Source organism: Carassius auratus, chromosome 19, assembly GCF_003368295.1.
Source record: "Carassius auratus strain Wakin chromosome 19, ASM336829v1, whole genome shotgun sequence".
NCBI classification, from domain to species: Eukaryota; Metazoa; Chordata; class Actinopteri; order Cypriniformes; family Cyprinidae; genus Carassius; species Carassius auratus.
The window spans coordinates 5,010,093-5,027,273 of record NC_039261.1 but is presented as its reverse complement, the minus strand read 5'-3'; the positions used below and the strand labels follow the sequence as shown (position 1 = coordinate 5,027,273).

Below are 17,181 nucleotides of genomic sequence, written 5' to 3'. Positions count from 1 at the left end.
CTGTATATGTTCACTTAAAACATAACCGACTATGTTTACGAGAATACTTGCAGAGACAATTATTTTGATATATTCAGAAGTTACGATAAGCAAAAGATTAATTCATTCTCTGTATGCACACTGTCTGAAATGCTGCTCGCAAGCGCGTGCTTTGAATGGGTGAGCGCAAGCTCCGAACGCGCCGAATTGTTTAAAACGCTTGAATCAGCAATATTTAGGAACAATTATAAACACAAAGTAAACAGTTCTAAATTATCAAGTTATTAATTGGCATAAATGCATCGTATTAACTTGCAAAAGGCTCTCAAACTGCAAAATTGCAACAGTGATGCAATTTTACGCCGCAAGGTGCAGCACTCACAAATATTTCGTTAAATAACATGTTAAGTTCATGACAGATTATTTTTTTATTTTTAAGACATCTAATCTGATCCTCGATTTAATTTCTCAAGACCAGAAAACTGAGACCAAATCCTGCCATCTTTTTCTTAGCACAGGCCGCTGAAAATTTAAAGAGCTGAGAGACAGAGAGAAAGAATTTCCCATCATCTCTTATGTTGCTCAAAATGACAACTCAAGAGGATAATTTCATTCCTGTCTGGGAACCAGGCTTTTCAATTAGAAACAGCAGAGCTTTGGCTTGGGCTTGAGTAGAGACGAGGGCACTGATGATGATTACAGAGGCACAGTGACCTGAGTGACAATGTGCTCTGGTCCACAGAACTGTCTGACCGATGCAATCCAAGACATCCTGACACTGTCAGTCGAATTTGTCATCCAGTGACGGGATACAAGATTAGATAAAACTAAAGAAATGTACAAATATTTATTTAAATCTACAAATATACATAATAAAATGTAAAAATGTGTGCATTTTTCCATTAAAGCCCTACGCATGCCTGCTTTCTTAACCCCGCTCCCAATTTCTGACCATTACTGCCTGCTCAAACAAACATTTTAATATTGCATATAATTTTTAAGCCACTATCAATGTGCAGAGCATTTAAATCACTTTTTTCTGGGTGCAGCTTGTGTGGGATGCAGGATTGCAAAATCTGTATTTTTTACCATGTAATCGGGCTGATTTTATACTGGTTGAAATACTTCATAAATTACATTTGAATGAAATGCTTTTACTGAAACATTTTGCATTCTACCTTTGATAAAGCTGTGGTAGATTTCAAGTTTTGTAAAGGATGGCCACTGGTAAGAAGCCTTTTATTTTGCAATCTGCAAAATGATGACTGTAAAATATGCATTTTAGGTGTGGAAATTACATATTTTGAGTTCTGATATGAGATATGGCCATTGCACTACTCTGGGGGGCTACTTTAACCCCCCTCAAACCCAAAAAACTGATGGCACTGTTACCAGTGGACCCTGATCAGATTATACTTATAAAAGTATGTATATTGTACTGTCAGTAACTCATCCAAACCCTTAAGACTTTCATTCATTAAAAAAACTGAAACCGTAGCTCAACTGTTCTTACTGATGCACATACAAACAGTAGGGATGCACCGGTTGACCGGCCATACACAAGTACGCCGGCGTGCACAGAATGCATTGTAATCATTCGCTATCATGTAATTTGTGTGGAAGTGTCTCGAAATCTGTGCGCAGGACACGGGCAACCAACCGTTCAGCACTGGAAGTGCAGAGCTACACGTCTGAGGCACAGATAGCAGGAAGTGAACAGCCGTTGTTGTACTGGCACTCAAATAAGAGTCCCTTTCCTGCACTCACTGAAGCTGCGCGAGCAAGCTCGATGCTTCGATGAGAAACGAAACGGACTAAACTGTGGCAAAACTGAATAGGAGTATAGGAGGATTATTTTTATTTTACGTTAAAATTACATCGACTTAATTTGATTTAAAAATCACCTGCACAAAGTGTTTCATTCATCCAATTAAAAGAATTATAGGCTAATGATTCACATCTATATTTTTTAACTTGAGACAATAGTTATTTATTTTTCATTGACTCAAGTAAAAAAAATTGTGAATCATTACCCTGATTTTTTATTTAATTGGATGTATGAAACACTTTGCATCTTTGTTTTATTCACACCAACATTGTTTGATTTTAACATTTTGGAATAATGTATTTATATATAGCATACTTATCAAGTTTTACTGGTAAAGACCTTTTTTTAACCAAATTTAAAAACTAAAACAAATACTGAATGCTGATTAAGAAACATCTTATTGAATGTGTGTTGATTGTGTTGTTTGGATTCTAGAACTATGCAGTTGTTGCCTTTAATTTCACATACAGTGTCACAGTTGATAATTTCATTTAAGGCCAGTTTTATGTAGTTTCAACCCAAATCAAAAATAAAAGCTAAATGCTGATGTCTGTACCATCTATGTTTGTATTAAATGTAGTCAGCTTACTGTGCAGCTACTGCCGTTAATTTCAGAAGGTTACGGTTATTGTTTTCAATAGCCAAAAGCCAGTTTGGCCAATTAAATACCAATTAAACATCTTGTTTATGTACATTTTCCTTCTTTCTTGTTTGTCAGAAATCGGTATCGGAATCGACCATGAAAAATCATGATCGTGTATCCTTAACAAACAGCACATGAAATATGCTAAATGGAAGACCCTGACACACATGAACAAACTTTATAAGTTCTTGCGAGACAAGAAAGTGTGTTTGAGTTTCTGTTTACCATATTTGATGTGCTCTATGTAGATTCTATGTGAACAAAAGACCAAATTAAATCAGTATCAGTTAGTATCTGCTCTAAAGAAAAACGAGTTGTTTTGGACACAGCTTGCCAAATAAGAAAACAGAGAAACTTGTGGGTGTACAAGACATCTTTGAAAGGCCTGTGATAGAAAAGCTATTTGCTGTAAACACATTTCAGAATCACTGAACACAAACAGACCTAGATTATCAAATCACTGCTAGCTGGACCACTGTGACTGAAGCAAATAAAATAAGGAAAAAATAAGCTTCGTCTTCAAACACCAACAAATTACACAGGACATAGTTCTGGGAAGTGTTTTTCTGAGAGAAGAAAAGGCAAAGGTTGGTATGAAAGCATTTCACAGCTGGTGTCATTTCTAATGTATTGATACCTGCATCATTGGTGGGTGTTTTCTGAGGCGACGGGCTGATGAAGCCTTATCAATCACACATTTCACTCTCTGTGTCAGCTGATGATCACAGAATCGATGCCTCCAGGTGTGTTAAAACGTTTGGTGTCACTCTGGAAGACGAGTGGGTCTCAGTCTCAGACCTCAGGCACTTCAACGTTTGTCTGATACATATAACATTTGCAAGCACTTTTCAAAATCACAAGTTCTGATTTGATTGGCTGGCTTTATGCAAAGTCACCATCTGGCCCAAAACACTACAAAGCTATGGTTAATACTTTGGTTAATATTCCTCAAAACAAAATCAAAACAGCTTGATAAATGAGACGGTTTAGGTTTTTTGAAGTAAAAAAAAAAAAAAAAGTGAATGGATTTATCATGTAGGGTGGTTGTGTGCTGAAACACATTCATATGCAAACACAATATAAAAGTCAATTTTGCATCCAATGTCCCTTTTAAAAATAATGAGTTACGCATTCTTTGAATTTCAATTAAATTTAATCAAATTCAAATTGAAAAAGCATTTCAGAATCCTGTTTGCTACCTATGTGAAACTGAATTTAAAAGCCATTCTGAATGGTGTGCAGCTATGGGAGTTGGATGCTTTAAATATTTGTTAAACAAAGGTTTCCTGTCTCATTGGGAGATTCTTGGTTGGAATAGGCCTAGTTTTCTTCCTATACTCAGCATTCACGTGTTGTTTCCTCTATTCATCAGGTCATCTTGCAAGTCTTTGGTAGGAAACTCGAGGGTTTTCTCGGTTGCTCTGATCAAAAAAAATTCCCTCTTGATGATAATGTGCCCCCCCCCCCTACCCCCCCCCCAACACCCTCAAAGTTTTTCTGGTATAACACATTGTAAACATCACTTTTTGCCTGACTAGCAATAAAAAAAATTAAAAAAAAAAGGTCTTTGGAACTGTACGAAAAATTAACTTCTATTGACTAAGAATAAGTTTAGATGATTGTGAACTGCTCTGAAACCATGAGTCTGTAGTTATGTATATTTGTCTGTATATTTAGTTGTAAATGCAAGTGAAACGCTTTCACTGTCAAGCCTTGCATTTGACCAGCACTCTTGCTCACCTTGTACTTTTTTTTTCCCACTTCAATCACAACTGCACGTTCAATAATCATGGTCCTCTGTTCCACATCCAGGGTCACTTCACTGCTTGACTAATGTCTGAACTTATCTCCCATACGTTCCCCTGAGTGCTTGTTTTAAACGTATGGAAATACTCTCATGTCTCTCAGGTCTCTTTCTACATAAAGGACTCCTGTAGGTTTATGCTGAGCTCCTTCACCATCTTGATCTTCTGTGGTGGAACTAACTACGGTAAGAATGCGTCTGGTACTTGCCTTACTTGAAAGACTAGCACAGTCTTTCTTTCAAATTTTTTGAAGCACAAAAAGAGGCAAATATACCTTTTTAATGTGGCACAGAAGCAACATAAATTAAATTAAACAATTACATTTATGTATTTAGCAGACGCTTTAATCAAAAGTGATTTACAGTGCATTCAGGCTATACATTTTTACCTATCATGTGTTCCCGGGGAATCGAACCCCCAACCTTGTGCTTGATAGCTCAATGCTCTACCAATTGAGCTACAGAACACATAAATGTACACTATCATTTAAAACTTTGCGGGTTGATGATAAATATATATGTATATATAAATACACACACACAGTGGTGGCCAAAATAGTTTGAACACCTCACAGATCTGAAAATATTGACCTTTTTCCCTCCAAAATGTAAGATTTAATTTCATAATGTTCATGAAACATGCAGACGTTTGTTCGGTTTGTAATATTTGTAAAATACATTTTTAATATTTCCAATATTTCAATAATACAATATTTCACAAAAGTGCCGACTTTACTGTAGTTGTGATCAAATAAAGGCAGTTTTGGTCAGAATAAGAGACTTCAAAAACCACTTAAAAATCTTACTGACCCCAAACCTTTAAACGTGTCTGTATATTTGGGCCCATGTATAAAACATTAGGCTCCTGTTCTCACTCTTGGATTAATCTGAAAGCATGCGACAGAACCATCATATCAAATATAGCCTAAACCATTTGCAGTCAAATCACAAAAACAGTTAGAACGGGGGCTGCTCTAAAAAGTTAAAGCAATGCTGCTCTAAAACTCTTGAGACGAGTATAAATCTGTAAGTCTATTATTTGCACTGGTATTGTATCATACAATTATCATCAGCCATAATTATGCACTGCTGCCCTATATGGCCCTGTAATGTAATACATCCTACAGCTGCAAAAACGGCCCTCTGTTCTTGACAACTTAAGTGCTGTGTCTGGAGTGGGTGGGATTATGGAGTCATTTATATTAAACCATGTTTAATTATATGAAAGTGAATATATTTGGAGGAAACATGCATATGGATACAGACCTTTACCACCCAGCCTTTGTTATTCCAGGTACTTCATTTGCATTTTCAAACGTTTCAAAGTGACAAAAAATAGTGCATAATGACGGCAAATGCAAAAAAAAAAATGATTCGGTTTGATTTTTGTTGCTATGAGGACAAAGGCAGCACATAGCTTTGCTACTAGCAACCTTTCATTTGAAACGAAGTTAATTTACGCCCCTCGGCTTTAACTTTTAGCATTTGAGGAACACTATTTGGGAGAAGAGGCAGAGATAAAGGGCAGCAGACAGAGAGAAGACGTTGGTCTAATTTCTCAACTTGTTAGCACTTAACGTGGTGCTAGCAGTGGTGAGGCGGGTCCCAAAGAGAGCTGAGGTGCGAAATGTGCAATGAAGCTGATAACGTGGTGCTAGAACTGCAATCAAACACACTTCATCACACACACTCTCAGAGAACGATCTCACAATAACAAACAGACCAGCTCACTGACACAAAACAATGTGACTAAGTTCACAATCACACACATCTTAACCTGAACTCAAGGTGCCAGTTAACAACAGAACAGTCAATTCTGCGACAGAATAATTGTAATAATAAATGCAGTCTGAAACTGTTGTTGGCAAACCACTTGATGGTTTAACATAGGACTAGGCGATATGTTGATACTATCGATATCTATAATTACCATGATAAATTTCATATCTTTATTTCTTTCCAGTTTAAAGGCAGTTCTAATGAGAGATATTGTTTCAAATCATGAAACAGGTTTGTGTTGCTTGACTTTGTTGACGTGGGCTATTCATATAGAATTTGATTATATTATTAAATGTGGACATGTATTCAATGTATTTAAGGAGTAGTTTTGTGATTAAGCTATAGTGTTTGTGAATTTATACTAAATTTATTTAGACTACTGTTTTCCATACAAATACCTAGAGACCAGAAAGATATAGTTTTAACACAGAATTGAGGCGATATACTTAAGGTGATGCATTGCTGCCAAACACACATTATTTCTTCCGCTCAATTATGTCGTAATAACGAGATGTTATGTCGCTTTAACAAGATGTTTTCTCGTTAAAATGACATCTTTTCTCATAATAACGAGATGTTATGTCATAAAAACGATATACTTATCTCGTTAAAACGTCATCTTTTCTCGTTAAAACCACATATTTTTATCGTAATAACAACATGTCACAAAACGATATGTTTTCCTGTTATTATAGATGTATGGTAGATTATGTGAGTGATAAGCGACTGTCCGCGCTGATATCACCACAGGCTGACAAACGAGGATCTGCACGCTGTTGAAATTATTGAAAACACTGTTTTAAATGTATTTTAATGTAATGGTTTTATTTGTAGTGGCATGTATATTAGGATATGTCTCTGTGCAGACCATTTTTCCTAAAGTATCTGCAAGATCCCTTTTTACAAGTTTGAAACAGCAATGCATATCAGATCTCATCAGGAAGCGACGGAAACGACGAACAAATTTCTAAAGCTCCCAAACTGCCAATCCTCTGGTCACATCAAACAAGTCAACAGATACAATCAGACAAGAGTATGCAGCGGTTGTTGTTTGGAGAATGACTGCCATGATGTGTGGAAGCGTGTATATCTGACCAAATCTTTGCTTCCAACTGAGAAAACATCAACAATAACATATTGCCTCAGACATATCTCTTCCCTCCACATTGCACGAGGACATTAAGCCAAAGAAATAACCATTTCAAACTGCAGGCCAATAGATAGTTGAACGTTTAACATTCTGCCTCATCTGATACAGGACTTAACATTTGAGCGGTTGAGTTGTGGTCTAAGGCCACATTCCCATCAAACATTGCAAGCTGCTAGACAAGATAGTAAGGCGTCTGGATGAAAAAAGGTCATGTAGGCCACGTGCACGTCATGATCTCGCAGTCCTAAAATGCTTCTTGGCAAACCACATTGTGATTTCGGGACTGTGGTTCACTGGTGACATTTCAATGTCGGGTTTCGCAACACAATATGATAACTGCCAGGGAGCCAATTAGGGATTTCTTTTTTTCTTCATCCAAAGCTTTCAGAACACTGAAGAATGCCAAAGACATTTAGGCTGCAGAGCTAATAGAAGCAGGATGACATTTGAAAACATGTTTTCTCCCCACCTCAAAATTCACAGCACTCAGGCTTGCGTACATTTCTTTCTCTTTAATGGTGATGTTTCAAGAACAAACCAACCTGCAATGGCCGCATTAACTCAGAATAACACAAAGAGATTATATATACACAGTACTTCTGAAATAAATTAAAAAATAAATACCTGCGCTTGTACAGACAAATACATACAAAAGGTATGTAAAAATAAAATAAAATACATACCCGTTTTTAGGGATGCACAATATTTATCGTAAAGATAGATTATCAGACAATTTGGGTAAAAATGATATGGATTTTGATTGCTCCGATAAATAAATGAAAACCGATAACTAAAGAAAAATAAGTACTCTTGCCGGTAAATTAATCAATCAGTCTGACTTACCGAAGATTTATCTGCTTTCCAAGTGACTGCAGCTTTAAAATGCATCGCGTTCATTACGTCATCAACCATGAACATGTCTTTTTATCGGTGGCAGTGGAGGACAGTACCATTGCTATTTGCAAAGCATGTTCAGCAAGGATTTAAAGAGGTGGAAAAAAGCTGTAAAAAGTTTTAACACAACAAATTTATATCTCAGGTAAAAAGTCATCATCACTGCTAAGCTGTAGGCTACTAAAAGAATATGAAGCGGCAGCGGCTACTAGCCCTAAGCCGAAGTTAAATAAATCCCAGTTCCCAGACCTTGCCTCACTTGCACAAAAATACCCGTCAACCCCTTGCCCTACTACAGACAGTGAACATTTATTTCCTGCTTCTGCAATTGTTATGGATGAAAAAAAACAAACACAGAATTGGGTGTGAGAAGTCAGAGATGTTTCTGTTTGTCAAGAATCTCCCACTAATGGCCTCATATAAAAAAAGCTGAAAAGACAAATTCACATTAAATAGAGACAAGTGAAAAGATATCTACTTTGGAGGAGGGTAAGACATGTTGAGTAGTGCAAATTGGAAATCACAAGTTTATTACTTATTTTATGTTAAACTATATAATTTCAGGGAAATCTCTATGCCCTATAAACTTTTGAGGATTGTTTTTTCGATGTTGACAAATGTCGATACATTTTATTTATTATGTATTTGAAAACATTACATTTTAAGTCAATATACCTTCCTCATCCTCATGCACTAAAGGTTGAATAGATGCATTTCTTTGTTATACATAAAATACTTTAATATAAATTTGTTTTAATAAGATGTTAACTTCAGGTAAGCCATAGTTCTTTCATAGTTCTGTTAAACTATCTGTTACTAAGTATTGTGTTGCCTTACACAACAAATAAACACACGTGAAGAGTCAGGACTGATGTTTAATATTATAGTTAGGCCAGAGCTACTAAAATATCACTTTAATCAGCACTTCTTTCTATTGTTGTGTGTGCACAAACTGTAGAATACATGAAAATTATTATATAAAAATATGAACTGATTGGTTATCGGTATTTGTATCGGTATCGACTATGAGAAGGACTTAATAATCGGTTATCGGTTAAACTTTTCAATATCATGCATCCCTACCCATCTTGGTGAGTTACTTTGTAGTTTAACAAATTATTAATCTATATTTAATTATACAGTGTAGTACAGTTGTACCTACAGGTTGACTGGACGTTTTTGTTTTATTTTTAACTGATTTCTGAACTGGGGATTTAAATGGATGTATCTCTGGGGAACTGTCTTCAAAAACGTTTACATGGCATTTTCTTGCCTCTATAATGCATTTAAACAATGTTAAGTGCTGCACTGCTTTGTTTACAGTGGCCACCAAGGAAAGACTATATATTGTGGTTTCATAAGTGCCATCTGCTGACAAAATCTGATTTTGCATTTCATTCGTATTTTTGTCCTATGTATTTAGTTGTGCTATTGTGGTGTTGTTTTTTTTGTTATCTGAACTTTACATTTGTTGGACTTGTAGTTTTGCTGTGGTTTCAAAATTGGAATAGTTTGGTGAAGTTTGGTAAAATTTAACCTTATTTATTAGAATAAAACCTTATTAGGGTCAAAACAATGATATCATCATCTATGTAAGAGAAAATATTGGCAGGGCAATTAACAATTTGAACCCCAGGCCTGTAGAAAACATCCATAGCATTGAGCCCTGGTTGCTCACTAATTTATTTAAAACAATAGATCAGTCGGCATGCCAGTGTCGATCTGAATAGTTTCATGGGAAATGGGAAGCCACTGTTTCAAGTCTACATTTCTGTGTCAAGACAGCAGGGACTGGTTGGTAAAATAAGCTACACTGAAGCAAACTAAATGAATCCAACAAAAAGCCTATGCATTTAACTGGAAACCATTTGACCTTCATGTATTCTTTAGTCCAGCAGACCACAGTTCACTCAGACCCACAATTCCTGTGAACTTTACATTCAGACACTGAAAATGTCACATTAGCACAAAGCGCTCCAGGTGCACTCACGAACAAAAACCTTGGTCAATCTAATATAGACAGCACATGATGTATAAGAGGAGTCATATTTAAAATAACAATTCATCATTCATTCATTTGTTCATCTGATCATTTGTTCATTTTACATTTCAATTAGACTTTAAATAAATCTCCTACTTTTATAGCAATAATTATTTTCTGAAAAGAGCATCAAAACATGGAGGACTGCCTGTAGCTTGTATGTTTAGAAGTGAAAAGATTATTTTTATCAAAATGAAAATTCATTAAAAAATGAAAAACTTCATTAACCGATGCTGACATTTGAAACACACTACTTGAGAAGTTACCACTGTTACCTAGTGATTAGTTACTACCCAGCTTACCACCCATCATAAAAGCGGTCCAATAATATTTGTACTGTTTTTTAAGTCGTATGAAGCCACACAACAGCTGTGACAAACAGTCAAAATACTAATCATGTGCATTGTTTTTTTGTTTTGTTTTTTGAGATACTACAATAGGCTGTTGTATGAAAAATATAATGTTCCATGGAACAAAGTCATGAGTTTGGCTCAGTAAATGATGACAGAATCTTTATTCTTTTTTGGTGACATACTGCTTTAGCTAAAGACACAACATTTTTAAGCTACAGAAGAAGAATATGATGCATGAGTAATTACCATTGCTCATGGAGGATTCTTAGCACCAGCAAATGAGATCACTGCCGACCTCCTACACATAATATGTATGTAACACTTAACATAATTAACCTGGCTTGACTCTGCTTGAGTGGAAGTCACCCCTGTTTATTTGCACACCTACCAGAGACAAGTCATGACTATGAGAGGAAGTGAAAAACAACTGAGGATGATTAACGCCATTACAAAACCATTTAAACCTTCTCTGAATCATTTTGGGAGTAACAATTAACATTCGCTTTAACCCGGGTCAACATATTCTTCCCATTCAAAGAGTCTGTGAGTGACAGAAATATATTTAGCAATGGCTCAAAGGAAAACATTAGTGCTACCAGTGTCCACACCAGACCTTCAACAAGTTAAATCCTCCAAGCAGCCATGCAAAAAGTATATATGAACAGCTCCCATAAAAGTGTGACTTTTCAAAGAGCAATTTACATTCATTCAACCTCAGCTCTCTCATTTATTAAAAGCCTGCTACAGCTCTCTCCACATACTAAATATAGAAACTATTTTATTTCCATTCAGCGGGTTTGGTGAACAAAGGACTAAGCCCCTCGATATCCCAATTCGCAAAGTCCCAGAATAATAACGCTGTAGTTTCGTGCACCTCACTGGCGATGTCATATTTGGTGAGTGAGGGGGGGGGGGCTATTCAACAAAACCCCTGTTAGGCTACTAGAACAATGGGGCACACATTGAATGGTGGCAAATGGTATCCATAAGTAATTAAGGGAGAGAAAATTAGCTTGGGAACGGATACAGAACAGGTTTTACATCTGCAGGCTCATGTGAATGACATTTTATAGGATCTCTATGTCAGGATATTTTACTGAAAGGGATTTATAGTCTAAATAAAGCCCCGAAATAGAAAGTTGCTATAAAGCTGGAGCTTGTTGATGCTTGATGTTCCCAGTCATTTTGATATTAGATCTCATGTCTGTCACCACGCATACCTCTTGTAAAAATACAAATCTCACTTCACCATAAAACATGCCCTTTTAAATTAACAACATGCATTATTTTTGTGCAAAGCCACCGTGCATGACAGTGAAATATATTACACACCATTCTTCTAAAGTCTGGAAGATTTAATGTTTCTGAAAGCAATCTTTTATTTCTCACGGAGGGTTTTTTTATTTGATCAATAATCAGTAAATACAATAATATTGTGAAATATTGAATATTTGTGAAATTTAGAAATATTTGAATATCCTTCGGTCAAAGCTGTATTTTCAGCATCATTACTCCAGTCTTCGGTGTCTCATGATCCTTCAGAAATCATAAAAGCATGGAGTATAAAAGCTTAATTTCCTTTTCTAAAATAAATGAACATTATCTTGTGATGCTGTTGAGCTCGAGTCAAACATTGCTTATGCCTGACATATTGGTTGTGGCATGCAGCACAGCAGACTGTGAGCCCTGAGAGGTGTTTATACTCTGTGTTCACCCTGGCACGACTCTCCGAAGTGACAAGCAGCAGTGTGGAGAAAATATCAGCTGAACCAGCAAGAAGCAGTACTGAAAAGTAGTAGTTTTCCAAACTTTACTCTAACAAGGAACAATATTCATTTAAATAAGTCTTTAAAAATAAATACAATTACATAATTTTCTACCAAAAGTACAATTAAAAGTCCAGATGTTTGCACAAAAGGTAAGCGGAAACATTTACAACTGTGCAAGAGGCAATATCAAAGCATTTAATTGAAAATGTGTCTATAAGTGCCACTGTGTTGAAGCCACTGGTTAGACGTGACTCCGTTTCATCCATGTGTGTGAGCATGAAGGTGAACAGAAAAAAATTAAGCTATATGACCTGGGAAGCACAACACGGCTGTTATGAACACCATCAGCAGTGACAGGATTTCTGAGATGGACTGCTGAGATGTTATAGCTGCTAAGCGGAGAACTGAGACAGGCTGACAAACGAGAAAGAAGTGAAAGAAGCGGTGTTTCTAGGTCAGTGATTTTAAGAGGGAGCCATGAGGCACATCTTTCTCTTTCACACTTCAGAGAAAAAGTGGAAAAAAGACAAGAAAAGTTGTCCCATATCCAACCTGATGCAGCACTTTGAGCTGACGGATGTTTCATTTAATGTTCATTTAAAGCTGGGATAAATGAAATAATCCATGCAGGGTTCATTTCAAGCACACCTTTTTTTAATCACACACCCACGACTAGCCCTAATCAAGAAATTTTGACAATATGGAGATATTTTTTTTTTCCAATATCGCCCAGCCCTACCCCATGACCAAGTTTAAAGATAAGATAAAACCATTAATAAAAGGCAAAACCAGTCAGCGTGAAGATGACCTCAAATGAAGAGCATGGTCAGACAGAAGAGGAAGGCTGCATGGAAATATGCTCATAAATAAACAAAGCAATGTAAGTGCAAAGACTGATATCACACAGTAATAACACTGACCCAACACGCCGACAGTGCCCAGTACACCCATTACTGTTCTTCATGTGAAAACACTTCTCTTCATGACTTCAATTTAAAACCAGTAATTTATCCAAAAATTAAATGATCATCATTTTGTGATCATCTACTCACCCTGTTGTTCCAGACCTGCATGAATCTCTTTCTTCTGCTGAACTCAAAATAAGATTGGGTATTCAAAGGGTTGACAGTAGCCACTGACTTCCATATTTCTTCTATACTGTGGAAGTCAATGGGGACCAGCAACTGTTTGGTTACCAACATTCATAAAGGGTTAGTTCACAAAAAAAAAAAAAAAAAAAAAAACTTTCATCATCAATAACTCTTTTTAGGTCGTTCCAAACCCAAGACATTCATTCCTATTCCTAAGATATTTTTAATGAAATCCTACAGCTTTTTGACCTTGCATGAACAGCGATGCAACTGCCATGTTCAAGGCTTAGAAAGGTAGTAAGGAAATCATTACAATAGTCCATGTGAAATTAGGGTTGTGACGGTGAGAACATTTTCCTAAATATGAAATAAAAATGCTGAATAAAGTGAATGGCATCATTTTAATATTTGGGTGAACTAACCCTTTAATCTTTGTTTTGCAGATGAACGAAGGTCTTGCAGATTTGGAATGACATGAGGGTGAGTTATTAAAGACCAAATATTTTGGGGGGGTGGGATGAAGTATCCCTTTAAATGTCTTCTATTACATTCCACAGAAGGAAGAAACTCACAAAGGTTTGGAACAACATGAGGCTGAATAAACAGCAAAGCACTAAATGCTGAAGCTAGTGCTCAATTCCTAATATCTTTAATTCCACCAACTTCCTGTTTGGTAACTACATCTTTATCAGGCAGGGACTTCATTTTAATTTTCAGCAATTTAATTTGCACTTTGCTATGATCACATTAATTTGCTTCTTACATGTCCTCTTCAAACAGTCTCGGCATTAATATTCAGCTGGTCCTGATCTCAGAGGGTGATTAACACTGGCTCATCGTCAGGGAATGACTTCAGGATATTTGTTCAGGATTTTTAATTAGCTTTTATGAATCTTAAAAGCTTTGTGTGGGGGGAGGAGTGTAAAGGTGACTCAGTCATGAATTAAATATGTAACGCCATGGTAAACAATTCAGAACATGAACTATCAACACAAATGTCAACACCCAAAGTAAAAAAATTTAAAATAGGACCACGTAAATCTGACTGTTGGTATGATTCTCTAAGGTCTCGATGAAATGTCTGCAACATATTTTAGTTAAAATTTCTCAACAGTAGTTCAGAACAATGTCCTTTTTGCCTTGTCAAAACAGCTCTGTACACAGCGACCCGTTTCGGTGCATGCCTTTTGAAATGCTAATGAGCTCTGCTGACCCCGCCCCTCTCTTCCAATGGAATAGGAAAGTCAATTAGAAGAGAACCACAAGTAGTAGAAAGTGTGGGGCTTACTTCTTACTTTTTATAACTAGTAAAACTAATGTATATAAACATCTGAAGTCTATCCAATGTCCTCATTTAACTAAGTGTGTGTGTGTGTTTAACCTCTTTGTCCATGCTGTCCAGGTCTTCTTTGCAGAGTGTGTAGAGCGGCATGCTTTCGGACATGCTGGGCTGTCGTTTCCTGCGGGAAGGTCCTGGCTGCTCATCATCGGGACTCGATCCTGCAGCCTGATCCGACTGCTGAGACCCCTGAGCTGACCTGAACAAACACAGAAACAATCAATCTACAGGTCTACATGCACACTCCAGATCAGCGGCTGTTCTAATCGGTCACTGGCTGAAATATGTTTATCAAACAAAACTGGCTAAGTTTGCTCTGACAGAACACCAAAGCAGGACAGCGGCTCCCCCGGTCTGAGCAACACCTAAAAAAACTATCGAGAGCAAATCAAACACACAGCACAAGCCTGTCCACAGAAGACAGCAAACATTCAATCACATCTCCACTTCTGTCAGAGGAGCCACAGCATGATCATTATGATAATTCAGCACAGGGAGATGTGTTGGTCAGTGCAGTCAGCGTCTAAACCAATTAACCTCACTACATGTGAGTCTTTCTGTTTCAACAAAGTGTTGAACAATGTTTAATGCAAAGGCAGCATTTTTAATTTGAATCCAAAATCAGGGTCCGTTTTGACCTAAATAAATGTATATATAAAAGTATTTGAGACAAATCGTAATAAAATAAAATAAAAATAATTCTCCTTAACATCATGTGTAAACTCTCAGTTGACACCTGGGCTAAAATGGATGCAAATGCAAAGATAGTCATTATTTTAAACATTTTTGAAAAGAAAAGACACAAATGTTCAGCACTAAAGTTAAGAACAAAGTTTGTTAAAGGTGAGGTCAGAGCAAGTTTAAACTTCATTAAACATCAATTTACACAATCTCTCATTTTGTTTCATTTCATACTAAGAGTAACAGAAGACTTAGAGGCCAAATGCTGACCAGCAACTCTGCAGAAGTGTCTTCTTGAAAAGGTCAACATGTCAGGTTAAGCTCATCAGAAAATCATCACTAGCCAACCTACTGTCATTACACTGACAAAACAGGAAACAGCAAGACAGAAAGAAAAAAAAGCATCATATCTTTGCTTTGAAATATCCAATCAAATGTTTAACTAACTGCAATGGTTTCTGTAGACAAACTCTGAAATCATAAAGGAGAAACCGAGGGAAGCTGGAGCTTAACAAACCATCTCCTCCTGCTGATATGAGAGAGCACGTGACTGGCACTAGGGCTGTAGCTATCGAATATTTTAGTAATCGAGTATTCTACCAAAAATTCCATCGATTAATCGAGTAATTGGATAAAATGTGTTTTTGCTTAATTATACTGACGCGAAATTGAAAATCTGACGGGTAGGTTAAAATGTCAGGACAACGGACTTTTATTTTGACGGGTTGATGTACCTTTACAGTTCTGTGTATGTGATGTGACGCTAGTTTTACTCAAATCAAATGGTTAAATGCTCATGAAGTGACTGTCAGAGCAGTTCTGGAGATGTTGTTAATGTTCACGTCCTTATTTAGTGAGACAGCAGATGCTGAAATCACCGGAGTGTCACGTGCGCTTCAGTGTGTTTAATGAATGAAGACGCGCTTCTGCTCCATTCATTAACAAAGACACGCAGAACATGCAGGATTCATATTTAAACAGACTATTCCGGCTTAATATTTACAGATATTAGTCCATATCGTGATTTGATGTAAGTGCAATGACCTATTTTTGATTAATTCATTCAAAATTTGGCAAATTCCGTGCCATTCCATGTTAAACTGTAAATTCCGTTGTTGTGGTATGCCAGCTCTATCTTGCAATGGACACAACCCACAACATTATCATTACGTTTGCACGCGCCCTCAAATCAAAACACTGCTGACTCCTTGCAGTATGCGACTTCGGACACAGCGATTGTGTCTCCTTCCGCTTTGTGGGTGACGTAAACGCGTTGTGTCACATTAAAAAAATCACTGCGAAAGAAACTGACGTGAGATTTAAAATAAATTAAAAGAGGCTTCGAGGCAGACGAATTTGCCTCGATCATTTTTTGTAATGGAGTTACTCGAGGAATCGTTTCAGCCCTAACTGGCACTAGACAGCTGAGGATTCTGGGAGCTCTGCTGGTAAGAGCAACTTCAGAAAATCCAGGTGTGATGAGTCTCTAACCATTTACTGTAAGATTTCCAAGACAAACAGAATTTCTAAATTCATAACATCATTGAGAAACTAAACTAGAGCAACGTCACAATTTCAAGCCTCAACTCCAGTTTTCAGCATTGTGGATATTTCCATTCTGGTTTAAATAATCAAGAGAAAATTGAGTTTCTTAAAGGGGTCATCGGATGTTTTTAATGCACTTTTATAAGTAGTTTGAACTGAAATGTGTGTTGGCAGTGTGTGTACACAACCACCCTTTAATGATAAAGATCCACCCAATGTTTTTTTAATCTCATTAAATCATTCCCCTTGATCTTGGATAAGGGTCATGTCACAAATGTCAGTTAT

General features: G+C 36.7%; 1 protein-coding gene across 2 annotated transcripts in view; it reads right to left on the bottom strand.

Moving 5' to 3' along the window:
• LOC113119196 (CTD (carboxy-terminal domain, RNA polymerase II, polypeptide A) phosphatase, subunit 1) overlaps positions 1-17,181 on the bottom strand; it is a 95,451-nt gene that overhangs the window by 42,856 nt on the left and 35,414 nt on the right. For both annotated transcript variants that reach the window (XM_026288476.1, XM_026288475.1), the window contains exon 11: positions 14,713-14,869. In XM_026288476.1, the coding sequence (XP_026144261.1) occupies positions 14,713-14,869 (157 nt within the window). The remainder of the gene's footprint in view (positions 1-14,712; positions 14,870-17,181) is intronic.